This window comes from Impatiens glandulifera, chromosome 4 (assembly GCF_907164915.1).
Source record: "Impatiens glandulifera chromosome 4, dImpGla2.1, whole genome shotgun sequence".
NCBI classification, from domain to species: domain Eukaryota; kingdom Viridiplantae; phylum Streptophyta; class Magnoliopsida; order Ericales; family Balsaminaceae; genus Impatiens; species Impatiens glandulifera.
In genome coordinates this window covers 14,679,007-14,705,777 of record NC_061865.1, presented here as the reverse complement: position 1 = coordinate 14,705,777, position 26,771 = coordinate 14,679,007, and the positions used below count along the sequence as shown (strand labels likewise).

Here is a 26,771-nt window from a genome sequence, read left to right as displayed (position 1 = left end):
TACCTGTCTGGTTTGGGGTGGAATAGTAAATTAAAATTCGAGTTCGAAAATGGGTACTTCACTACCCGACGGGTAAGGTATCCGTTGTCATCCTTAACAGCGGAAAAACCATCTCGATCGAGGCGGGATGGTAATGTTATTCCCTTAACCAAACTACCACATTATCATCCCTATCTCGGTATTCACATCCTCAAGTTTTGTTATTGAATTGTTTTTTTAAAGTAGCCATCGCTAGAAAAGTCTGGAAACTAAATATGTTTTTTCAGTATGAACGGTGGATGAATTCTCAAACTAACCTGGTTTGCCGTTCAACTTCCCAAACTAACCCGTTTTGTTCATTCATTCTCAAACTAACCTAGTTTACTATTCAAACTTAGTTTTTTATTATTTATTTATTACATTTTAATTCATTATATATTTAAATTTGATATATTTAAATTATTATTTGTATAAATTAAATTATTTATATTTTGATATATATTTTAAATTATTATTTTTATAAATTTGATTATTTATATTTTGATATATATTTTAAATTATTATTTTTTATAAATTTGATTATATATATTTACATTTAAATTATTATTTATATAAATTAATTAATATTTCTTTTAGCATTTTAATAAAAAATTAATAAATACTAATAAATTTAAAATATCTTAACTATAATAATTAATCATTCATAAAAATAATTACAATCATCATTTCTCTAAATTATTGACGATTTTGCTTAGGCCTCCCACAAATAATGATGGGTTATCCATTTTGGTTTGAATACGTTGGATTTAACCTTGTTTTTTTTTTTCTCAAATTTTTTATTGGGAACAATATTATCATATTTCTCTCAATCATGTGATATCGGGAACGTCAAATATGATTCGTTAAGTATATGGTGAAAATTATACTACCACATCTTAAAATTTGGGTTCAATATATCGATACATATCACAATCTAACAACAATTTCACAATCCAACGATAGAAAAACCCTCAATAATTTAAAGAAATGATGATGGTAATCATTTTTATAAATGGATAATTATTATATTATTATGGTTAAGATATTTTAAATTTATTAATATTTATCAATTATTTATTAGAATGCTAAAAGTTATATTTATTATATTAAAAATAATAATTGAAATGTAGGTATATATATTAAAATTTAAATAATTAAATTTATAAAAAAATAATAATTTAAAATATATATCAAAATATAAATAATTAAAATTATAAAAATAATAATTTAAAATATATATCAAAATATAAATAATTTAATTTATACAAATAATAATTTAAATATATCAAATTTATAAAAATAATAGTTTAAAATATATATATATATATATATAATAAATTTAAATGTAATAAGTTAAAAAAAAATTGAATTTGAATAGTAGGTTAATTTGAGAATGAATGAAAAAATAGGTTAGTTTAGAAAGTTGAACGACAAACTATGTTAGTTTGGGAATTGGTTCATGAACATTGAACGGTATATACCTATAACATAGTGAAATCATGTACTATAAAAGTTGGTTTGAATTTTTTCTGAGTTAAATGTTGAATAGTCTTTGAAGGTTTGGATATTAGACTACTTGTCCTTGAACCAAAATAATAGAATCCGTTAGTCCCTACCGTCCAAAACTGTTAGTCAAAAGTCTTTTGACTGTTAAATAATGACCATTTTGCCCTTACTTTTTTTTTAAATTAAAAACAAATTAAATTAAATTAAATTAAATTAAAACCTAACCTAACCTAAATCTAATCTAACATAACCACAGTGCAAGCGATCGGGATTTAAAATCAAACAAACCAAAGAGATCTTCCGTCGAAGCCAGTCGAACCCCTTCTCCCAAATCGGGATTTGAAGACGAATCCACAGTGCAAGCGATTGACGACGACTTGGGCGACCTCGACTGGGCGACTGAGACAAGAGAACGATTGGTGTTAATATGAAAGAATGCAAGATTTGTAAGTAATCCAAGCTCGTTCGGTAGATAACCGGCAATGTCACCATGGTTAAGATCGATTCCGGCGACTGTTCTTATGGAAGGATTATTTGAAGGCGGTGCACAGTATACATCGGTGTATGTACAGACGTTAGATCCAACCCAGTTGGATGTGAGATTGAGAGGATCTGAGAGAATGGCGAGCTTCAAAGCTTGCAAAGCAATGTATGCATTTCGGAGTCGAGGATTTTCGAAGGAGAGAGATGGGTCTACTAGTGTTACATTCTCAGCTTGAACGTAGGTGGTGATGAAGAAAAAGAAGAAGAAAGTAATGGAGTTGGTTTTCTTCATCTCAGATTAGACATCCGACGCTCCTACGAACCACCGACGACTGAAAGGCTTCTCTCCGGCGGAGGAGATATTGATTGAAGAAGGTAGCTTTCTTTGTGCGATCTCGACTGGGCGATTGTGAATTTAGGTTAGATTAGATTTAGGTTAGGTTAGGTTTTAATTTAATTTAATTTGTTTTTAATTTAAAAAAAGGTAAGGACAAAATTGTAATTATTTAACAGTCAAAAGCTTTTAACTAACAATTTTGGACGGGAGAGACTAACGGGTTCTATTATTTTGGTTCAGGGATCAAGTAGTCTAATATCCAAACCTTCAAAGACTATTCAGCATTTAACTCATTTTTTCTTATATTGAAACTTTAGGTAAGGTATAAAGTATAAATAAAAAATTACGCGTATGGACTCACCCTTATACCCCCATTGATTGTGGATTATTTGAAATTTTAATTAATTAAAATATTATATCTTTAAAATTTAAATTTGATAAAAATAAAATAATTTTAGTTAAATAGAAATATATGATTATTTTATTTTATAATATTAGTTTTACTATAAAATAAAATAATAAAAACAAATCAACTAAAAAACAAACAAGCAATCCAAACTCCCTTTGTACAGATTTCTCCCCTTTCACAAAACCCTTCTCTTTTTCATCTCTTCTCTGCAAAACCCCTAATCCCTTCCGCCTTCTTCCTAAATTCAAAACAACCTCCCGCCGGCTCCCCCGACGCCTACCACCGTTTCATCGTCGCCGCCCCTTGCGAAGGATTACTTCATTGTCTGTGATGAACAATGGTCTTCTCTCTGCGCACAATGACATTCTTTCCTCCCAGAATCGTTAATGGGTACACGAATAAAGAACAATCAAACAAACGAAGGTCAAGATCACATCGTTTCCCCTTGCGAAGGATTACTTGCGGCGACTTCTAGTTGGAGAATCAGATACAGAGCAAGTTCGGTAACTTTCTTGATGGAGGAAAATCTCTAGAACAAGTGAACAAACGCTCTAATTATTTCCTTTATGTGTACAATACTACTGACAGGTTTGAAATTCAAGGCTTCATTTCCATTCTAACGGAATGCCGGATTCAAACCATAAACATGTGTATCCCGCCAATAATTGTTCGAGGTTTCTTATGGCAACTTCGTCCGTCACCCAGTACCAAGTTCCTGGTTAATGCGCCATTTCTGTTTCTCCGTTCTCATTCATCGGCTTGTTCAGCTCCATTGTTGGTTGAACCGAAGCAGGGGCGAGAAGATACAGCCTTCTCCGAAAATGAAAATACGTTTAATCACGACCTCCATTATGGGTTTCCAACGACACATCGAAGATTAAACGGAACTTTGAGGAATTACAACGTGTTCGTGAAGGAAAGGCTAAAACAATTGTCGAAGATGCTTCAAGATTGTGGCTTGAACTCATGTCTAAGACAAGGGAAGGCAATTCACGGCGTCATAATCAAGAATTCCATTCAACCTGATATGTATTTGTGGATATCTCTTATTAATTTCTATGCCAAATGCCGAAGATTAAATTTTGCACGCCAGGTGCTTGACATAATGCCTGACCGGGATGTCGTCTCTTGGACAGTCCTGATTGCCGGGTTTGTGACTGAAGGTTTGTATGTCGGTGGCATTAGTTTGTTTTGTCAGATGCGGAAAGAAGGTATTACCCCAAATGAATTCACTTTAGCAACTGTTGTGAAAGCTTGTTCTATCTGCTTAGACTTAGATTTTGGAACTCAAATTCATTCTGAGATAGTAAAAACAGGGGTTTTCTCCGATGTATATGTCGGGTCAGCTGTTGTTGATCTTTACGCGAAATGCGGTCATATGGAATATGCAGAAAGCTCTTTCTTTAACATGCCTGAACAAAATGTCGTCTCGTGGAATGCATTGCTGAATGGATATGCCCAAACTGGAGATGGTGAAGTTATCAAGCTGTTTTCAAAAATGTCAAACCCTAATATAAAGTTCAGCAACTTTACATTGTCAACTGTTCTCAAAGGTATTGCCAATTCTGTCAGTTTAGTTTCAGGTCAATCAGTACATGCTTGTTCTATTAAAACTGGAAATGCATTGGACCAATTCATTAGTTCTGCTCTAGTTTATATGTATTCGAAATGTGGGATGTCTTATGATGCACACAAAGTGTTCTTGAATTTAGACAATCCAGATGTCGTTACATGGAGTGCGATCATCAGTTGCTTCGATCAGGAAGGGAGGAAACGAGAAGCTGTGAAACTCTTTTGCTCGATGAGGAATGACGGTATTGTCCCTAATCAGTTTACGCTGTCTAGTCTCATTAGTTCGACTGCAGACTTAGGTGATTTAGGTCTTTGTGAAAGTATACATGCCTGTGTGAATAAATATGGGTTTGGATCAGAAATAGCTATAGGGAATGCTTTGATATCGATGTACATGCGATTGGGATCGATTCGTTGTGGGTCCCGCCTCTTCGATGAGATGAGATGTCGTGATCTGGTTTCGTGGAACTCCCTTTTATCTGGTTTCCAAATCTCTGATCAGGGATTGGTGATCTTCAAACAGATGATTGTTGAAGGTTTAAAACCAAATGTGTGTTCTTTTATTGGTGCTCTAAAATGCTGTTCAAACTTGCAGGAGCTTGGTTTTGCGAAACAAATTCATGCCCTAGTTGGTAAAGAGGGCTTAGACGGAGACCCATTTGTAGGGACTGCCCTAGTTGATTCGTATGCAAAATGTAATCGTTTGGAAGAAGCAGCAATGATATTCAACGGATTAAACAAAAAAGATGTATTCTCTTGGACTGTGATGATTTCCGCTTATGCACAGAATGATCAAGGGGAAAACTCTATTAGATTGTTTAATCAGATGAGAAAAGATGGTTTTGACTCCAATGAATTCACTCTCGCCAGCTGTTTGAAAGGCTGCGCGAGAATTACGAGCCTCGAGAGTGGTCGACAGCTACATTCGTTGGCGATAAAGTCTGGGAATTTGAACGACAATTTCGTCGCCAGTTCGCTCGTGGATATGTATGGAAAATGCGGTTGCTTATTAGAAGCCGCAAATTTCTTTAAGGGAAATGATTGGTACGATATTGTGATGTGGAACACGATCATTCACTGCTACTCGGATCACGGAAAGGCAAACGAATCTCTCAAAATTTTTGAGACGATAATCGAGGAAGGTTTGGTTCCTGATTCGGTTACCTTTCTAGGCATTCTCTCCGCCTGCAGCCGTATGGGCTTAACAGAAGAGGGTGAAAAACACTTTCGGTTAATGAATGATGTATATGGAATCTCTCCTTCCGAAGAACATAATGCTTGTATGATCGATATTTTGGGACGGGCTGGGAAATTTGACGAAATCGAGAAGTTTATTGAGAATATGAAGTTGATCCCTAACACATTGATTTGGGAAACAGTTCTTGCAGCTTGTAAGATTCATGGGAAAGTGGAATTGGGTGAAAGAGCGGCAAACGAACTTTTCGAGCTTGAACCGGAGGTAGATTCGAATTATATTTTACTGTCAAATATTTACGCGTCCAAACAAAGGTGGGATGACGTCTCTTATGTTAGGATGTTGATGAATAATCGAGGTGTTAAAAAGGAACGTGGATGCAGTTGGGTCGAATCGAATGGTCGAGTTCACGTTTTCTTATCTCAAGATGTTTCTCATCCCGAGATTGGCGAAATCCATCATAAGTTGGATAAACTAGCGTCGCAAATAGGGTATGATCCAGAGACGAGTTATTCATTGCATAATGTGAACGATGAGACGAAAAGAGAAAATCTTTTGTATCACAGCGAAAGGCTGGCTGTAGGGTTAGCTTTGATAAACAAATGCGAATATCGACGAACAATAAGGATTTTCAAGAACCTGCGGATCTGTGGAGACTGTCACGAATTTATGAAGCTTGTTTCAGATTTTTTCTTGGATGAAGAGATAATCATCCGCGATGTTAAGAGGTTTCATCATTTTAAAAATGGGACCTGTTCATGTCAAGATTATTGGTGATATCTCATCTTCTGTAAGTTTGTTTCCTTTTTTGCATTTTATAATGATCTTTTCAAGATTGAGGCTGAAATGTGTCAATCTTGCAGGAGATGCTTGGAAACAGAATGGATGAAGAACTGCTTTCATCTTGAAACCAGTTATTTGGTGTAAAGGTAATTTATCTAGGATATGTTAATAAGTTGGATTTTAAATAACAATAATTGACTGAATATTTTGCTTTGTAATCACATTACTCAGATATGATGACCTTACAGCTGAAAATGCTGAAGAGTGGAATGGAAAAGGAATCAGAATCAGCTGGTATGATCAATTCGCAAGTTAATATCACTTGTTATAAATTGAAGATGTCAATAATAGTAATGAAAATAAGTAAATAATGTAAGATACGTGTGAAAATTCAAAACGAGAGAAGAAAAATGATGACGGGTTAAAGACTTTAACTAAGACCACATATTTATGAAATATTCAGGTTTTCTTTTATTGCACTATGGACTCAGCCCGGGTCAAAACCAATTCGGGTGACCATGACTCTTATAAGTCTCGGAATTTCAATCCAATCCTTCAATTTTAGTTGAGTTATTCTCGAGATTTTGGGACAATAACAATAATATACTAACAAGGTGAGTTCATATCTGAGTTGGGTTTTGATTGTTACTTGAATATATAAAAGTTGTAACTATTTTAATCTTGTTTTTTTTGTTGTTTTGTGATTAGACTTTCAATTATGAAGACTAAAATAGTCATTCATCAAGTTCGCCAAGACCCCAACGGAGCAGTAAGGCTAAAGAGATTAGTGCATCTTTTTTGTTAGGGGTCGTTTCGGAAAGTGTCAAGCAAAATGGTCTCGATCAACACTAGATGAAGCTGTTGAAGATTACTAACATGGAAAGAAGAATATGTATAACATGTCTAAAGACCAATTGTGTAAAGGAATGCTAAATTGAACTTAAATATATGAGTATGTGATTATATATTTACTTTTAAAAGTATATTCATAACATTCATGTTATTATTGTTCTTTACCATAATTATTGATTTTTTAACAAAAAAAAAAAAAGCACATTCATCTTGTTTAAAAATTGATATTTTGCTTTAGCAGAATTACAAGGATAGCAATGGTTTGTTTATCATATCCATAATGATTAATACAAATTTGAAATTTGTATGGATTGTATTAAATATGGTTGGGAAATTAAAATTTTGTGGAATATTGACTATCTAATTTCGATAAGAGTATTGATAATCTCAAAAAAAAAAAATTATTTCTACATTTCTGCATATCCTCTTTCACCAATAGGGTTTCATATTTCTGCATTTCTTTCTCTCTCTGAAACGCATCATTTATTTCTCTTCTCCGGCTGCATTTATTTATTTTCTCCGGCTGCATTTACTTCTCCATGGTATCCTTTTTAAGGATCTTTATTTTTTTAATAGATCTAGGGTTTATATTTTACAGATCTAGGGTTTACATTTTACAGATATAAGGTTTACATTTTATAGATGTATTTATGGATTTAAAGGTTTATGGATTTATTTCAGAACTGTTTGAACTTTCAGGAAACCGAATCACTGAACTTGAACAACCCAGTAGATGAAGAACTTAACCTGAACAGAACCACCCCTGTTGAACCCGAAAGGTACCCTGAACAGATCTAGTGGTTTCGGGACAAAAATGGTCATTCCTTGTCCCAAAATGGTTGGTTTCGAGAAAAGAAATTGTCATTCCTTGTCCCGAAATGGTTGGTTTCAGGACAAGAAAGGGTCCTTCTTTGTCCTGAAATGGTTGGTTTCGGGACAAGAAAGGGTCCTTCCTTGTCCCGAAATGGTTGGTTTCGGGACAAGAAAGGACCCACCCTTTCTTGTCCCGAAATGGGTGGTATCTGAAAAAAAATGTTGTGTTTCAGGACCCGAATTGGGTGGTTTCGGGACAAAAATTGTTGTGTTTTGGGACCCAAAATAGGTGGTTTCGGGACCCGAAATGTGTTGTTTCGGGACCCGAAAGGAGGTTTCGGGACCCGAAAGGGTAGTTTCGGGACCTGAAATGGGTGATTTTGGGACCCGAAATGGGTGGTTTAAGGAATTTTTTCTTACGGTTTCACTTAATTTTTGCAATCACATTCCTAGTGTTGGAATGACATTTTCCTCCGAAGAACAACTTCTTGAATTCTACACATCATATGCCCACTTAACTGGATTCGGCATTACCAAATTAGGGAGCAAAAATGTAGGTGGTAAGATGAAATACTTCAGCGTTGGTTGTGCCAAGAGTTTTATGAAAGAATCGAAGACCAAAAATAAGTTTCATCAGCCTAGACCAATAACGAAGACAGATTGTAAAGCAATGATTAATGTTGTTGTTCGAAATGAAGGGGAATATGTGATAACAAGTATTTCTCTTGAGCACAACCATACATTAAGCCCTAAGAGAATACGTCATGTTAGATCTTACAAAGTAATTAACAGAAATGTAAAGAGAAGATTGGATACAAACGATGAAGCTGGAATAACCGTGGCCAAAACATTTCAACACCACTTTAGGAACTTCTTGACCACCCTCTTTTTGTACCACCAAATCATGTGCAACTTCATGAATTTGGGCAGACTCGAAGTTCTTCGGCTTGTCCTGCGTCATATATGGAGATTTAAGGTGTGCTAGAACTTTCATTTATCGCACGGGATTTTTCCTTCTTTTTCTTGGAACCACCTCTCTTCCATCGTCCTCAGTGTGACACCCCTCACTGTGACCCCCCTCATTTTGATCATCCTCCTTGTCACCGGCCTCATCAAGACCCCCCTCATTTTGAGCAGCCTCATTTTGACCGGCCTCTTTGTCACCCCCCTCTTCAGTTGGTGTTTGATCCTTGAAGTATTTATGCATGACATCCCTGAAAAGTTTATTCTTGTCCATTGCTCTGTACATGATGTGCATGGCGTTGTCATACAATGGCGTTGCATCCCAGTCTGAACTTAAAGATTCCATTTTTCTCATGGCTCTTTCAATCATCACTGTACATTTCGTAACCCACACCAAATTCTCTATAAAAGTAATTCTATCTAAGTCTGGAGCTGTGTTCAGAGGTGTTATATTAAGAGGTGGTAGGCGATCATTCATATTCGCAGGGGTTGAATGCATTGGTTCTGACCACTTCCTAGGTGGTGACTTCTTCCTAGGTGGTGACCTCTTCCAAGGTGGTGACTTATTCCTAGGTTCTGCTGTTGTTGCTGCCGCCTTTGGGGTCTCAGACACCCCCTCATTCATATCCTCCTCCTCGTTCTCCCCCACATCATTATCCTCATCGTTCTCTCCCCACATCCCCTGTAGTGGAATTCGTCCCACAACGCTTCCGCGTCTGAATCCTCCATTTTCCAACTCCGTATCCAGCCTAAACTTCAACGTCGTGTCATTCCAACATGACAGTATTGGAAATCGACGGTCATTAACTCCTCCCAGTTCAGGGTTGCTCACCCTATACACGTAGCACAGCTGAAAACAAGCATATGTTAAAACCAATTATTTTTGAAAAAAGGAGAAATTAATTAGTGATAACTTACAATAAGGAACGTCTGTGGTCTTTGGAAATGTCATTTTTCATTCTCCTTCACTTTTGCGCATGATTGAACTAATCCTTCAAGTACAAATTTGCACCAATTGAACTTCTTGATATTATGAACATCTGAAATAGATTTTAGAATTCTATACCTGCAAGTGAAAAAAACATATTTGAGGATTAATTAAGATGTCATATAAGTTGTCATGCAAATAAAATAACAGAAATGAGATATATACCTAGATAGTTGACCTAGGTGATCACACCAGAGAAAGCAGCTGACAAAAAATAATATGAAGTCTATCTTGAAATTGTTGTCAGCAGCTTTGTTCTCGATCATTTTCATCGGCATACCAGTCACTAAAAGAGCGCCATTAACAGGGTTACCCCATCGAGTCCTAAATGCCTTCAACTTGTCATTAGTCTCGTTATTCTGATATTCTACAATGTCCAACTCCCCTCTGGGGAGACCCAATATCATTTCAACATCTTCTTCTTCGATTTTCACCTCCTCGCCATTCTCTAGAGTGAATGAACATTTATCACAGTCAAACTGTCTAACTAGATAACGAAAGATCTCCTCGGGACATTTTAAAAGCGATAATAAAGTAGATGGCCAAATCCTATTGACTTCACAATATCTTTTTTATTCTTAGACAGCAGTTGCAGAATTGAAAAGCCCAAAAGACGATGTCCCAGTTAAAAATAGGTTGTGGGGGGCTGCTTTGGGAGCTGTTGCTCTAGGGGATTTCGGAACTACTTTAGGAGCTTTCGGGGATTTGGGAATTCCGACTTTGGGAGCTGCTTCTTGGGCATTCCTTTTACGTTTATTTGCCCTACAAAAACAAAAGATAAAAATTTAAAATCCATAAAGCAGATAATCAGATAAAAACCAGGATATCTACTCATTTCGGGCCCCAAAACCAAGCTTTCGGGTCCTGAAACCAAGCTTTCGGGTCCCGAAACACCCTATTTCAGGTCCCGAAACCACACATTTTAGGTCCCGAAATCACACTTTCGAGACCCATAACAGCCAAACATATCAAAATGCGATTTTCGGGTCCCGAAACCACACATTTCGAGACCCGAAACCACACTTTCGGGACCCATAACAGCCAAACATATCAAAATCCGATTTTAGGGTCCCGAAACACCCTATTTCGGGTCCCGAAACAACACATTTCAGGTCCCGAAAACACACTTTCGGGACCCATAACAGCCAAACATATCAAAATCAGATTTTAGGGTCCTGAAACACCCTATTTCGGGTCCTGAAACAACACATTTCGGGTCCCGAAACCACACTTTCGGGACCCATAACAACCAAACATATCAAAATCCAATTTTAGGGTCCCGAAACACCCTATTTCAGGTCCCGAAATAACACATTTTGGGTCCTGAAACCACACTTTTTGGGACCCATAACAACCAAACTTATCAAAATCCAATTTTAGGATCCCGAAACAACACATTTCGGGTCCCGAAACCACACTTTCGGGACCCTTAATTCACCAAACATATCAAAATCACATTTCTGCATTATATAATCATACTTTCGGGTCCCTAAACAACACTTTCGGGGACCCATAACAGCCAAACATATCAAAAATCACATTTTCTATCAAAAATCACATTTTCGGGAACAATCAAACATATCAAAAATCACATTTTCGGGACCCATAATGCACCAAATACGCAATAATCATCCCTTTCTATCGTTAAAATCATTAAAATCATCATAATCATAAAAATCCCTAACCCTAACCCTAACCGCAAAAACCTAAACGATCTTCAAATCATCAAAATCTAGGATTCTAAAAGAGAATATGTTATTTACCTTGTCCTTAGAGATCTTGGAGTATTTCATGGAGATGTACCTGGACCACCAGCCTGAAAAAAAAGTATGAAGTGAACACGACGAATGCAGACAATGAAGTGAACATACACAATGAAGGAGAAGACCTACCATTTTCGATCGAAAGAAGATGAAGAAAGTTGAAGAAGTCGGGGATGCCGGAGAGAAAAATCGTCAGAGAAGAAGTTCGCCGGAAGTGATAAATGAAAAGAAGAAAGAGATGAAAGAAGAAAGGGGAGAAACTGAAACGTTTCATTTTATTTATTTAATTTTATTTTTATTTTCTCTCTCCTAGCTAGCAAGGCCACGTAGAATTCGTGGCCTTGCTTTCGCTAAACCGTCGTTGAGAATATCATTTCTCTTTCGATAAATGTGTTTTATAGTGATTAAATAAGGAGAAATGATTTAGACAACGAAATTATAATGAGAGGAAGACCACGAATCCGACGTGGCATGCTATATGTGTAAGAAAAAAAATGGCCATATTCCAGAATAGAGAAAAGAAAATTTCTCTATGGTAAATGACTATGTTTGCGAGGAGATATATATTTTTTTTTTCGAAAAATGGCCATGTACGAGAGAGTTTTTTGTCCCGGGCATGACCATGTTCGGGAGAAGAAAGATTTTTTTTTTCGAAAAAATGGCCATGTACGGGTGATTTTTGCCCGAACATGGCTGTGCAGGACAACAAGAGAGATAATTAATTTTTTTTTTGGAAAATGGCCATGTTTGGAAGATTTTTTTTATTTTTCTCTCCTGCACAAGTGATAGACTACGTTAAATTCGTGATATTGCTTTCATTCCCAGATTCGTTGCCCCTATTACAGCTCTTAAATAAAATGATATGAATGTATAATATTAAATTTTTAATATTTAAAAAATATATAATTTATATATATACATTAGCAGAATGCCCTTGCGTTACACAGATAAATAAAAATCAAATTTATAAAGTTGAAATAAACAATATTTACCTTTTTGTGATCATAGTCATCATCGTTTTCATCTTCTTCATTATTTTTTTTGTCGTCAACATATATGGTCTGAACATGATGGTGCTTCAATGATTAAGACAGCCTAATGACCGTCTTCCTCCTCTCATTAATCGTTGTTTTTGTTATTAATAAAAAAGGATAACAATTTTGATAAGAACATATTCATTTAACTTTATTTTCATCAATACTGATCTCTTCAATTTCTTACTCTCATTTCTCGGTTAACCAACCATATCATTTCTTACCTAATAAACCTCTCATATTACTAATCTCGTGACCTCACTTCTGCACTCAAAAATCTCAAGAGTACCAACATCTTTTACTGTCATTTTTGACAAACCAACCATCTCATCATATCACTATCCTCTTTACATTCACTTCTTCGTTAAACCAACAAATTCATTCATATATTTAACATCAATATTTTTTGTTTCCAGTGAACATCTTAGTATGAATCTAGTGACCTCACTTTGAGTATTTTATACTACAACCATCTAATATCATTACCGTAACCTCTTTATCTTCAGGAAACCAACCACCAATCCAATTGACTTCTCATCTCGTGACCTCACTTTCACACTTCGGTTAACCAACCATCTCAGTCACACATTTAACCACCAATATTCTTTTTCTTAATGGACAATTATCATTACTAATATTGTGACCTCACACACTTTCACTCGTCTCTTATCTCTCGCCAAATCAACCACCAAAATCTCAATTGACCTCTCCATCTAGTGATTTCACACTTTCAGACACCTCTTATCCCTCGACAAATCAACCACCTATCACAATCGATCTATAATATTGTGACCTCACACTTCGGTCAATCAACATCTCATTCACATATATTTTTAATCACCAATCACAATCAACCTTTAACCTCGTAATTTTACGATCCTTTGTTACCGGTCTCTTATCCTTCATCAAACTAACCACCAATCTCAATCTTACCGGCCTCTTATCTCTTGGCAAACTAGCCACTAATCTTATCGACCTCTCATCTCGTAACCTCGTACTTTCACATTTTTTAATCCTTCGACAAACCAACTACCAATCAAAATTGACCTCTAATCTCGTAACCTTACGATTATTTGTAATTGGTCTCTTATCTTTCGACAAACCAGCCACCAATTTTAATTGACCTCTCATCTCGTGACCTCATTACTTTCACACATCTATTATTTCTCGTCAAACTAACCACCAATCTCAATGAAACTCTCCATCTCGTGACATCACACTTTCACACGCCTCTTATCTCTAAAAAAACAACCATCAACCATTAATCTCAATCACACTTTCACACGTCTCTCTTATCTCTCAAAAAATCAATTACCGACCTGAATCGACCTCTTATCCCTCAAAAAACTAACCACAAATTCTAATGTTACCGACATTTTATTCATTGGTAAAACCAATTATCAATCACAATCGACCTATCATCTCGTAACCTCACACTTACATGCCTTTAATCCCTCAACAACCAACCAACAATCATAATCGACCTCTAATCTTGTGACTTTACGATCTTTTGTTACCGACATCCATTGGCAAACCAACCGATAATCCTAATATTATTGGCCCCTTATCACTCAGCAAACTAACCACGAATCCAAATCATACTTTCACACATATCTTATTCCTCGGCAACCCAACTATCAATCTCAATCACACTTTCACACATCTTTTATCCATCGGCAAACCAACTACCAATCTCAATCGATCTTGAATTTCGTCACCTCATGATCCTTTATTACCAGTCTCTTATCTTTGGCAAACAACATCTCAATAACACTTTCATAAGTCTCTTATTATTCGACAAACTAACAATCAATCTTAATCACATTTTCACACGTCTTTTATCCTCGATAAACCAATCACCAATTCCAATCATATTTTCACACGCCTCTTATCCATCGGCAAACCAACCATCAATCTTAATCATATTTTCAAACGCTTCTTATTCCTTAGAAAATCAACCATTAATCTCAATCACAGTTTCACATGATTTTTATCCTTCAACAAACCAACCAACAATCTCAATTGACCACTAATTTTGTGACCTCACGATCTTTTGTTTCCGGTCTTTATTCCTCGGCAAATCACATCTCAATCACACTTTTACATTTCTCTTATCCCTAAGAATATAAACCACCAATCTCAATTGACATTTAACCTCGTGACCTCACATTTTGGTTAATTAAATATTTGATTCATATTTTTTAACCACACTCATTTATTACTGGCCTATTATTCTTCGGAACACCACACCCAATCACACTTGGTAAAAGGTTATACTTGTTTTTGTTAGGTTTTAAGTTCAAAATATACATATAGTATTTTTAATTTTATTTTTAACCGTTTTAAGTTAATGGGTGAATCAACCCACGATCCGACCCTAGTATCAATTACTCTCTCATATATATCCAAATTAACCACAGTTCTCGATCCGACAAACCAAGCAAATATTATATATATATTAGTTAGTTAAAAAGTTGAACTTATATCGTTAGAAATGTCGCACGTTCATCAAATTTTGTATTAAATTTAAAATATAAAGTTTTATTAGTTTAATTGATTAAAATGTGTATTTGTTTGGTTAGGTTGCAAGTTCGAAATATACAGAGTATTTTTAATTTTATTTTTAACCGTTTCAAATTTATGGGCGGGTCAACCACGATTCAACCAAAGTATAAATTTACTCCCTCATATATATCCAAATTAGTCATAGTTTTCTTCTTGATAAATCAAACAAAATCAAATTAAGTATTATTATTATTATTATTATTATTATTATATATTTGAAAATATTAGAATTAGAATTTAGTGTGAGGAAATGAAGAATTATAATTTGAAGCATATTTTTTTAAAAAAAATTATATAAATTTTTATTTAATTTATACAAATACTTAAATATAAAATTGTATATTTAGATAAGTACATAAATTAAACAAGAATTGTAACGCTATAGTTAATGGTGTTGCAATTATAGACTTTTTTTTTGAGAACGCTGGGTTCCGCTACTCCTATGGAGTGCGATTAATCCCCGCGGGTTTAAGTAAATAGCCCGCAAACATACTTATCCAATTAACCAGACGCAGAACTTGTCGTCTGACGGGCTTGAACCCAGAACCTCATGGAGGCCTGAGGAATATCCACCTCTTGTTGCCACTAGGCTAGAATATAACCCGAAATAATTTATCCAATTTAATAACTTTGAAATAAAGGTTTAAATTTCAAATTATTTCGTAAAATATCTGGCCATAATCCTACTAAAATTATTAAAGTTATAATTGAACCATTTTTTTGTTTTATTTCAAATCAGTCTTTTTTATATTATGATATAAATCAATTCTAAATTCAAAACAAAACTAAAATAATTTCTTACACCAATAATGTTTTTTTACTCAATTTGGTATAAACCATTACTCAAGTTAGTATTTTTTTTTACCTAATTTAATACAAAGATTATTGTATAATTTTTTACTTTAAATTATATAAAAGACTTTAAATCATGTTTTTGATCAGGATGATCTCTTTATTCATTATAATAGTTTTTTTTTTTTTATTTTATCAGGAATTTGGAAACTTACTATAAGTTTGGATTGACGAAAGGCTAGACTTATATATTTGGGTTACCGTTTTAATTAATTGTTTTGATGGAGGGTCTAATTGGAGAAAAAATGTTGAATTTTCAATGATTTTAGTCATCTGGTGTATATCATTTATAATGCTATTATTACGACGTTTTCTGAGATTTTTTCCAAAAAATCGGTGGAACCAGTCAAATAGTTAATCGTTCTTCTCAATAACCTACGAACTAAGTAACGTGATTGTATTATATTTTTTTCAATGTCATATTTTTTTGGTTGTACTTAAACAATTTTTATCATTTCTAATATTAATGTACCATCTAAAAATAAATTTTAAACCTAATAAATTGAGCATATATGATAAGCAATACCATAAAGGGTTTGCCAACTTTCACACTTTTTACTAATTAGTTTTAAAGTATTACTAATAACTATGCATAGTGTATGAAACACTTACAAGATATATTCAAAGTTACAAGATGATTATCCAATATATAAAAGTGTACTTGTAGGGAGTGGGTTGTAACAAATATATTATATATGATATTTAACATGTTGATTACATATAAAACTATAAAAAAATAATAATAATAATTTACAAACAAACATTGAATTGATACTTGATACACATAAGATGAAACATAGATCTTATCACATTAGATTGATGAAGAAACAATTGATCATCAATCATATTTTTCTCTCCACCAATAAAGAAGGAGAAAAACCCAAGAAAGTCCCAAAGTAATATCACCCAAAACTTGTTTAATCCAATTATTCCCAAAATCATCCAATTTCCTCTCAAAACTAGTTCTCCAAATAGCCATGGATATGTGAAGAACCACACACCCTTTTGCAAAGAAGCTTTGAAATTCCCTTTCCTTAACAAATGCCACCATGAATAGGAGAATCCCAACAGAAAACAGAAGCAAGCCAGAGAATGAGTCCGAGGTTTCAATCAGAAGCTGATCATGAGCAGTTGATCCTGAAAGCTTGTTGGCTATCTCTCTGCCATGGCTGAATATATAAACCTCATTTGTATAGAATATCATCATAGATCCACATGTTAAAGCAACTATTGAATGAAGCATACACACAACTGAGAAACAGGACGAGGATTCCATAGACAGGAATTGTAGAACCGACAAAAATGTTGAACAAAACCCACACAGGTTTGTTTGAAGAAGATTGGTATTAGAGGAGAGAGAGAGAGAAAAATGTGTAAGATAAGTAAGTTCTTGGAGACTATATATATAATATCTTAAGGCACTTTCTTTCCTTGTTGTAGAAAGGAAATCAACAATATTTTGCATTTCTATATTATATCATGTGACATATTGTAAATATGACTTTTATAAGAGTGACATAAATTTTAAATATTTTAATGTGTAATTTGTGAGATTGGGTGTTGGTAGTACAGTGGTTTAGTTGAGGGTAACGATACCCGTGTTCAAAGATACCCAGTTCGAAGTGCTAAAGGTCTATTCTATATTCAACAAGTTTTTATATCGATTTTTCTCTAGTTTGAAAGATTGTGTATAAGACAAGAATGTTATTTGTGTTTTCGTAATAATACTCACTAATCAACTAATATAATTTTTATTATTTTTAAGTGATTGTAATATATATCGACTTTTAATAGGTAATAAATATTTTTTCTACCTCATTAGAGTAAAATGCCTTTATGTACACGTCTTTATTTATAATGTATGCATATATTCTTCGAAACCAAGTTAGACATGAACAATAGTAAAAAAAAATCAATATTTTCATTCATAGTTTCAACTATATAATAAAAGACCCTATATGAATTCAATTCATATGTAATAATTGAAATTTGATCATTTTTTTCTCCACTAAAGAATTATTTAGTTGTGTTATGGGTCACCACTCAATCACTCACTCACTTCACTAGCATTCTAGATCAATAAGATATAAATTTTTTTATTTTATGGATCTTTTTGGATACATCTTTTAGTAGGGTCAACCAAAATAATTGGATTGAAAATATCGATTTAGAATGAATGGGCATGGGTCGATTTATATGTGTGAATATTAATTTAGATGAGATACTATTTAGAAATATATATAATTTAAAATTTAAAATAAAATAAGATCCATCTGCATTCCTAATGGACCCATTGTGATAAGACTTAAAAAAGTGTGAATAGTAGTAGTGTCTTCTTCTTCACCCCTATTATTGATCATATTCATGATGTCATTTCTTTTGTTTTGTAGTATGTCTTGTTTGATTTAAAACAATAATAAATCATGTTTGATCTATCTACTACATGTTTTTAATGAATTTAATTATAGGATAAGTATATGAATATGAGATAAGGTGATAAATCCTAGCCATTTTTTACTACCATCTCTAGAACCTGCCTGGTGGTGTGTTTTGTCATGTTCCCAACTTTGGACTATATCATCAATTGTCTTTTGTCAAGTTCAAGCCATCCGACTTTAAGAGTAACATATTTACCCCCCAAATAGAGACTATACTATAAAACAGTCAACCCCTTAAATCCAAGCCATAACATTTACATTACATCATCAAAAGTAGTAGTAGAATTGAGTGGTTTTGGTTTGGCAATGTTAAACATACATAAAACTAAGTAGCAAATGTAGATAAGACCAGGGGAGGCAAAATTTGCTGATGTTTAAAAGATCAAGAGAGATTTGCTAGGATAAGAAAGTGCGAGAAATTTTCAAATATTCTAATACTTTGGTGGTGCATCCCTTCCGGGAAGGTCCTGGTGCTGATATTGGTTTCCCCCATTTGGATTTGGCGGTGCATCCCTTCCGGGCAGGTCCTGGTGCTGATATTGGTTTCCCTCATTTGGATTTGGTGCATAGTTGTAATTGGGCTGCTGCTGCTGAAACTCTCTGTTTTGGGGTCTTCCTCCATAGTTATTATTAGCCTCACCACCTCTGTACTGAAAGTTTTGAGGATTGTTTGTTGCAGCTCCTCCTCCCATTCCCCCGTTAATATAATTATTAGGTGGTTGCTGCATTCCACCATTATAATTAGGCTGCTGTTGCTGCATTCCTCCATTATAATTAGGCTGAGACGGCTGCTGGTGATGAATTTGGGGCATTCCACCAACATTGTTGTTGAACTGCTGCTGCATTCTCCCTCCTCCTATATTGGGTGGTGGGCCCGACATGTTGTTTGGTGGTGGCGGAGGCATACCACCTCCCATGTTGTTTGGTGGCGGCGGCATACCACCTCCCATGTTATTTGGCGGAGGACGCATACCACCTCCCATGTTGTTTGGTGGCGGAGGCATACCACCTCCCATGTTGTTTTGTGGCGGAGGCATACCACCTCCCATGTTGTTGGGTGGAGGACCAGTTGAATTTTGTTGTCGCCTATCAAAGTTTCTAGACCTGTCGAAATTGCGAGGTCTGTCATTGCGCCTGTTTCTTTCATTTGCCCTAGCATTGTTTCTCACCCATTCTTCATGGTACTTTGGGTCGTATGGTACAGCCTGACCATCAATAAACGGTTCCCCTGCCACAAGGATAAATAAATACAGATTATGCATACATACAATAATTAGCAATTTTTTCTTTTGAAATGTCAAGTACATAAGGAATGAATGACAAGTGACAACTAGTGTCTAGTTACAGGATCAACACATAACACTCATCAAGTTCATAGGTTTTAGGTTGTCTTTCAAAGATTAAAAAGTATATCAGAATGCAAACCCTTTTCCATGTTATAGAATGAACCTTAAAAGTTTTAGGTCATAACACAGATATCAAGCATCTGCTCAGTTTAATTTAGTTAACAAACTATTAACAAAATCCTGGTCATACAACAAATGACAGACATAATAAACAGCCTCATTGATATCCTCAAGTCCACTCTCAAATAATTGGACTGTCCAAGAAATCTGCGATGTCAAAATATCCACAAGAAAAAAGGGTTTCCAAAAGCTCAGGAGTCTTAAATTCCTACTGGGAACCCAAATTGACCACAAGAAATGTAATAATTACCCAACTACAAAATTGTCCATGCATAGAGAAAAGAATTTTCAAGAGTCGATTAGCTCAGAAGTAGAACGCAAGGATCATTACCCATTACCACAAGGTTACAGGTTCAAGCCTTCGTGACAAATTTCAAATAAAAAAAAAGCATCTACCTACTACAATTCATCATTGTTTGCTCCACAACAAAGCAAATACCCCCCTAGATAGAATGGCACCATAAATGAATAGTAAAATACCTCCATAATCTTTGTTTCTCACATCAAGGTATGAGTCAGGAAGCACCCATCGAACTTTCGGCAATTCTGTGTGCAAAGAACATCTGGTTAGATTGATTATCTGTAACTGAATATGAAGAGACAATGAAGAAGATGGATTATGAATCAAACCCTTAATCTTGTATGATAATTCCTCAGGTACAAGAGCTCCAAATGCGAAATAGTGTCTAGTCGAGACCGAATAGATCTTCATTCTTGCATCATCCTCACTATCATTGAATGACAAGAACCAAACGAAATAACACAAGAAGAGTAATTATACATGTTTCTTAAGTTCTTGTACAAGAAATTAAAGATTCATAAAACGTTTTCAAGATAAAGAAACCAAACCTCCCAACCACCATAGACAGGGTTTTGATGTAACTATCAATGATCTCATCCCGTGTAGGATCTCCTTCAGGTTTCTCCATGACAACCAGCCAGTGTTCAAAATCGCACCCATCTAGCAATATTGTCTCCTTAGGCGGACGGTTCGACCAGTTAGGGTTTGGATCATTAAGCGAAGACGATGTCTGGCGAGTTGAAAAGCTTCTCAAAGCCGAAGCTGAAACCCTGTTGAAATTAACAGCAACAGCCGCAAGTGAACGTCCGCGGGCGAGAAATGGAGTGGAGAGAGTTGAGTCGGCGGTGAATGGAGTGATTCGAGAGAATGAAGAAGTGGAACGAGAGAATAGAGATGAAAAACCTTGCTTCATGGTTAGAATGGAACGAGAGAATGAACGAGCCGACGACATTTCGAATAAACCCTAGAAAGAGATTGAGATGGGGAGAAGGGTTTTGTAGGGGCTTCCAGATAACAATCTTTATTTTCTCTCACTTTATTTCCATATATATTAATAGTAAGAATATAATTATTTAAATATGAGATTTTATTTTATTTTTATGTAAAAAAATTATTAAAAAGTTAAAAAAATATTTTAAGACAAATATTGTTAAGTTAGATCGAATTTTTTTAATATTTCATTCGTAATTTGGTAGTTTGTTTCTTATACTTTTTAACTGTGTTCATTATCATTTCTCGTGTAACTAATTTTTTAGTAACAAAAGGGACGAAATAAATAAAATTTGAGTAAGTTTTTATATTACCAATATAAAGAGTTTAGATTGAAATAAGAGGCCGAATCAGAAATAAGAGGCCAAATGATTTGAATTAACTTTGGAGATAAATACACCATGTTTTGGCATGATTAGAAAATTGATCATTTCACTTAAACTAGGAATTTGAGAAAGTACAAATTAGAAGAGAAATGTTATATGATAACTATTCATGATGTTTACATGTATTCGAGAAGGCGTGAGAGTTATTAGTTTGATTCATAACATTCAATTTCATGAAGATGTGGACTCCTAGGAGGGTAAAAATTTGTTTCGTAAATTTGTTTCGAGAATGACATGTGTTAAACAACAAAACTCTTCATCGGTATCAACAACAGAAATTAACCACAAGAGTTAATTTATTCGTAGTTATTTTACTTGGTATATCAAAGGTTACATTGATTAATGTATGTATATTTATTAATCATTATATTATGTATTTAATCATGTATTGTAACCTCGCGTACTCATCAAGGAAAAGAGCCAAAAGTTATTTACGGCTAAAATAATTCTATCTATTTTTTATTTCTTTCTTGGTATCAGAGCATCTCTTGGACTACTCCTTTCTTTTTTTTCGATCCTATGGCTGATTCAAACAAAAATCAGTTGTTTCCTAACTTTCTTCAATCGATCTCTGTTAAACTTGATCAGCACAACTTTGTAATCTGGAAAAGTCAAGTTATACCGGTTCTTAAAGACAACAGTCTTTTCCGATTTGTTACTGAATCCCACCAAGCCCCCTGTGCAACGATTACTTCTGTACAGGACGATGAAGCTGTTGTTGACGATGACGAAGAGAAACCCACCGTCGTCGTAAATCCTGAGTTTGAAGCATGGGAGGAGAAAGATCAGTGAATCATAAGTTGGCTCATCTCTACCTTATCAGATTCCATTATTGCTCAAGTTGTTGGCGACGCATGTGAGACCTCTTCGCGTCTTTGGGCTACACTTGAAAGAATGTTCGCAACACAATCTAGAGCTCGTTTGGTTCAGTTGCGACTACAACTCAGACTCAGAAGAAAGGTAATAAATCAATGAATGAATACCTTCAATCTATAAAATCTATAACAGATTCGCTTGCAGCAATTGGTGAGAGAATTTCTGAACTCAATTTGTTCACTCATACCTTGAGTGGCCTTGGACCAGAATACGAGGCCTTAGTGGTTGCTGTAACCACCCGTTTCGAACCGGTGAGTGTCGAGGAACTCACTGGACTTCTGCTCAACCACGAACAACGGCTAGAACTTGCACATTCTGTTGCCAACAATGCCTCAGCCAATATTGCTTTCGGACGACATAAAGGAGGTGGAAGAAACTCTCGCAGGAATCCATCGTCGCGAGGAAGGGGATCAAATTCAGGACCCTCTGAATACTATATGGCTAAAAATTCTTATGCCAATGGACCTGAGTCCGAGTCCGGTGGATGCTGGAGCGGGACGCCTTTATATAGGTCCAACAATAACATAAATAATAATTCGAGTCGAGCTGGATCAAATTATGGGCCCAATAATCTTCAATTTGGAAACAATTTATTTTCTCGTGACGGGAACTGCCGTAGAAATAATAATGGTGGTAATCAACGTCCGAAATGTACCAATTGTGATCGAATTGGACATTCATCGGATAATTGTCGCTCTCACCAACAATGTCAACTTTGTAATGGTATTGGACATCTTGTCAATACTTGTCGGCGTAGGTTTGATCATAACTTTCAACCTTCGGCTCCGCCTGCAGGTATGATGGCCAACCCATCAGTGATTTCAGATCCTGCTTGGTATCCAGACTCGGGTGCTACTGATCATATTACGGCTGACTTAGAAAATCTCCACACTCACTCGGCATATCAAGTTACTAAACGGATTTCAGTTGGTAAAGGTAACCCTCTATCCATATCTCACATTGGCAATTCTATTATTAATAGTGGAAATCAAACTCTACATCTACGAAATATTTTGTATGTTCCACAAATTGTCAAGAATTTGATGAGTGTTGCTCGATTTACCGCTGATAATAATGTATTCTTTGAATTTCATCCTTCTTACTGTTTGGTAAAGGATCGATCTACGAAGATGGAAGTTCTTCGAGGCAGACTTAAAGACGGGTTATACTATATTTCTCCATCAACAATCCCTAAACATGCTCTTACAACCTCTCGAGCTTCAGCGTCTACTTGGCATCATCATTTTGGACACCCTTGTGCTGCCACCACATCTTATGTTATTTCTCATTTTCAGTTACCTATTTTAGGAAACAAGAACTTTAATGTTTGTGAAGCATGTCAGATTGGAAAAGCTCACAAATTACCTTTTCCAATTTCTATATCAAAAACTTTTGCTCCACTTGATTTAATTCATTCTGATGTTTGGGGACCGGATCCCATTTTCTCTACAAATGGTTTTCATTATATGGTTATTTTTGTTGATGATTATAGTCGGTATACGTGGTTATACCCACTTCAAAAGAAATCGGATGTGTTATCTATATTTGTGAAATTTAAGGCACTTGTTGAAAACCAATTCAACCGGAGTATAAAAATGCTCCAAACTGATTGGGGTGGAGAATATCGTAATCTTGGCTCATTGACAGAACTTCATGGTATACAGCACCGACTCTCGTGCTCATATACGAGCGAACAAAATGGAGTTGCTGAACGAAAATTACGGCATATCACTGAGATTAGCCTCACCTTAAGGTCACATGCATCGGTACCTCCTCAATATTGGGATGATGCGTCTCTCACTGTAATATATCTTATCAACCGACAACCATCACCTTCTCTAGATCATCGCTCTTCATATGAAATATTATTTCGGTGTGTGCCTAACTATATTTCTTTGAAGACTTTTGGGTGTGCTTGTTACCCTCTCATAAGACCCTACAACCAACACAAGATGACTTTTCGGTCCACCCGATGTACTTTTCTTGGGTATAGCTCGGTTCACAAAGGCTATAAATGTCTCCACCTACCAACCGGTCGTATATACATCTCTCGACATGTTACCTTCAATGAACAAATGTTTCCCTTTTTTACAATATCACCTTCGGCACCTACTCACACAACCCAACAACCATCGCTATCTATCCTCACATATTATGTTCCATCTACAACCTCAACCGTTATTACTGCACAACCAACCACACCTACCACACCTACCACATTTATCCCTCCTAATAATCCAATTAATCCAATCACTACCCCACCTCAATCTTTTTCTAACTCATCTACTCCTACATTGGTTAAATCCACACCTATTCCTAGAAATCCTCTTTCTCGTACTTCACCTGTTCGTGCCCCTACATGCTCCATTCATCCCATGGTCACTCGAGCCAAAAATCGGATTCATTCCTTAAATATCAACTTTGCCTCTAGTGTTGAACCTACATGTGTTTCATCAGCTAATAAAGACCCTTCTTGGAGGGCTTCCATGACATCTGAGTATAATTCTCTACTACAGAACAACACATGGACTCTTGTTCCGCGAACTCAGGCTCGCAATGTGGTTGGATGCAAATGGGTTTTTAAACTTAAACGGAAAATTGATGGGTCAATTGAACGACACAAAGCACGACTTGTTGCAAAATGTTTTCATCAACAATCTGGAATTGATTATGAGGAAACCTTTAGTCTGGTTGTCAAACCAACTACTATCTGAACCATTCTCTCACTCGCTATTACACGACAATGGCCTATCCACCAACTTGATGTGAGTAATGCTTTTCTTCATGACACATTACTTGAAGAAGTTTATATGGCTCAACCGCCTGGATTTATACATCCTAATTTTCCACATCATGTATGTCGTCTATAAAATACCATTTATGGACTAAAGCAAGCCCCGTGTACTTGGCACTCCACGTTATGTAGGGCTTTATTATCCATTGGCTTTATTGAATCCAAATCCGATACATCGCTTTTTATTTATCACAAAGGCGATATTTTGGCTTATCTACTAGTTTATGTGGATGATATTATATTTACGGGAAACTCTTCACCCCATCTTATGTCTACGATATCTAAATTGTGTAAACTATTTCCTATTAAAGACATGGGTGATATTCATTATTTTCTTGGAGTTGAAGCTACTCGAACTCATACCGGTTTGTTTCTTAGTCAAGTTAATTATATTTCCATAATCCTTAAGAGAGCTAATATGGTGGATGCAAAGCCACTTCACACTCTTGTTGCCACTGGGTCTTCTCTTTCCAAACATGATGGTGAACTCTTGAGTGACCCACTTCTCTATCGAAGCATTGTTGGCGCTCTTTAATATCTTACTCTCACACGTCCTAAGCTCGCTTTTGCAGTTAATCGAGCGTGTCAGTTTATGCACTCTCCCACCACTACTCATTGGGTAGCTGTAAAACGAATATTACGTTATCTTCGGCAAACACCGTATCATGGATTACAAATTCGGTCATCGTCATAACTTTCTCTTACAGCATATTCTGATGCTGATTGGGTCGGATGTCCTGATGATCGTCGATCCACCACTGGCTATTGTGTATTTCTTGGAGACAATCTCATTTCCTGGAATTCCAAAAATAAACAAGTTGTTGCTCGTTCTAGTACAGAGTCTGAATATCGTGCCTTGGCTCATGCTACTGCTGAACTTTGTTGGCTCCAATCTCTTCTAGGAGAACTTCACGTCACTCTGAATCGTCCTCCTATTCTATGGTGTGACAACATTGGTGTTGCATTTCTCTCTGCAAACTCTGTCTTTCATGCTCGTACCAAACACATTGAGATTGATTTTCATTTTGTTCGTGAACGTGTTGCTCGTAAGACACTTATCATTCAATACATATCAACTCGTGATCAGATTGCAGATATCCTTACTAAAGGTCTTTCATCTAAATGCTTTTCACTTTTTCGTGACAAGCTCACAGTCTGTGCCACCCCGTTTCGCTTGCGGGAGGATGTTAAACAACAAAACTCTTCATCGGTATCAACAACAGAAATTAACCACAAGAGTTAATTTATCTGTAGTTACTTTACTTGGTATATCAAAGGTCGCATTGATTAATGTATGTATATTTATTGATCATTATATTATGTATTTAATCATGTATTGTAACCTCACTTACTCATCAAGGAAAACAACCAAAAGTTATTTACGACT

At 35.5% G+C, this 26,771-nt stretch overlaps 3 protein-coding genes and 1 long non-coding RNA gene across 4 annotated transcripts; 2 read left to right on the top strand and 2 right to left on the bottom strand.

Moving 5' to 3' along the window:
- Window positions 1-2,953: 2,953 nt before the first annotated feature.
- Window positions 2,954-6,297, top strand: LOC124936518 (pentatricopeptide repeat-containing protein At2g03880, mitochondrial-like). The gene has a single exon (XM_047477022.1). It carries the CDS (start codon window positions 3,400-3,402, stop codon window positions 6,295-6,297), a length of 2,898 nt encoding a protein of 965 aa, XP_047332978.1. The 5' UTR covers window positions 2,954-3,399.
- Window positions 6,298-6,401: 104 nt separating this feature from the next.
- LOC124933499 lies at window positions 6,402-7,332 on the top strand. Its single transcript, XR_007098986.1, has 3 exons — window positions 6,402-6,597; window positions 6,767-6,917; window positions 7,012-7,332. It is a non-coding gene; the product is annotated as an uncharacterized LOC124933499 (long non-coding RNA).
- A 9,550-nt stretch (window positions 7,333-16,882) lies between these two features.
- Window positions 16,883-17,434, bottom strand: LOC124936415. The gene has a single exon (XM_047476914.1). The coding sequence runs from the start codon at window positions 17,407-17,409 to the stop codon at window positions 16,972-16,974; it is 438 nt and encodes a 145-aa protein (XP_047332870.1). The 5' UTR covers window positions 17,410-17,434; the 3' UTR covers window positions 16,883-16,971.
- A 1,350-nt stretch (window positions 17,435-18,784) lies between these two features.
- LOC124936457 (multiple organellar RNA editing factor 8, chloroplastic/mitochondrial) lies at window positions 18,785-21,355 on the bottom strand. The gene is made up of 4 exons (XM_047476958.1): window positions 20,887-21,355; window positions 20,668-20,765; window positions 20,518-20,583; window positions 18,785-19,799 (listed from the first exon to the last, which is right to left on the bottom strand). The coding sequence occupies exons 1-4, from the start codon at window positions 21,288-21,290 to the stop codon at window positions 19,003-19,005; spliced, it is 1,365 nt and encodes a 454-aa protein (XP_047332914.1). The 5' UTR covers window positions 21,291-21,355; the 3' UTR covers window positions 18,785-19,002.
- Between the last annotated feature and the right edge of the window lie 5,416 nt (window positions 21,356-26,771).

Excerpts from the sequence above, each read along its gene's own strand:
- LOC124936518 (XM_047477022.1), top strand. The coding sequence starts at position 3,400 with ATGTGTATCCCGCCAATAATTGTTCGAGGTTTCTTATGGCAACTTCGT.
- LOC124936457 (XM_047476958.1), bottom strand. The coding sequence starts at position 21,290 with ATGTCGTCGGCTCGTTCATTCTCTCGTTCCATTCTAACCATGAAGCAA. Across the intron at positions 20,584-20,667 it reads ATTATCATACAAGATTAAGG|AATTGCCGAAAGTTCGATGG; the intron begins GTTTGATTCATA and ends CTTTGCACACAG. Across the intron at positions 19,800-20,517 it reads GAGAAACAAAGATTATGGAG|GGGAACCGTTTATTGATGGT; the intron begins GTATTTTACTAT and ends TCCTTGTGGCAG.
- LOC124936415 (XM_047476914.1), bottom strand. The coding sequence starts at position 17,409 with ATGGAATCCTCGTCCTGTTTCTCAGTTGTGTGTATGCTTCATTCAATA.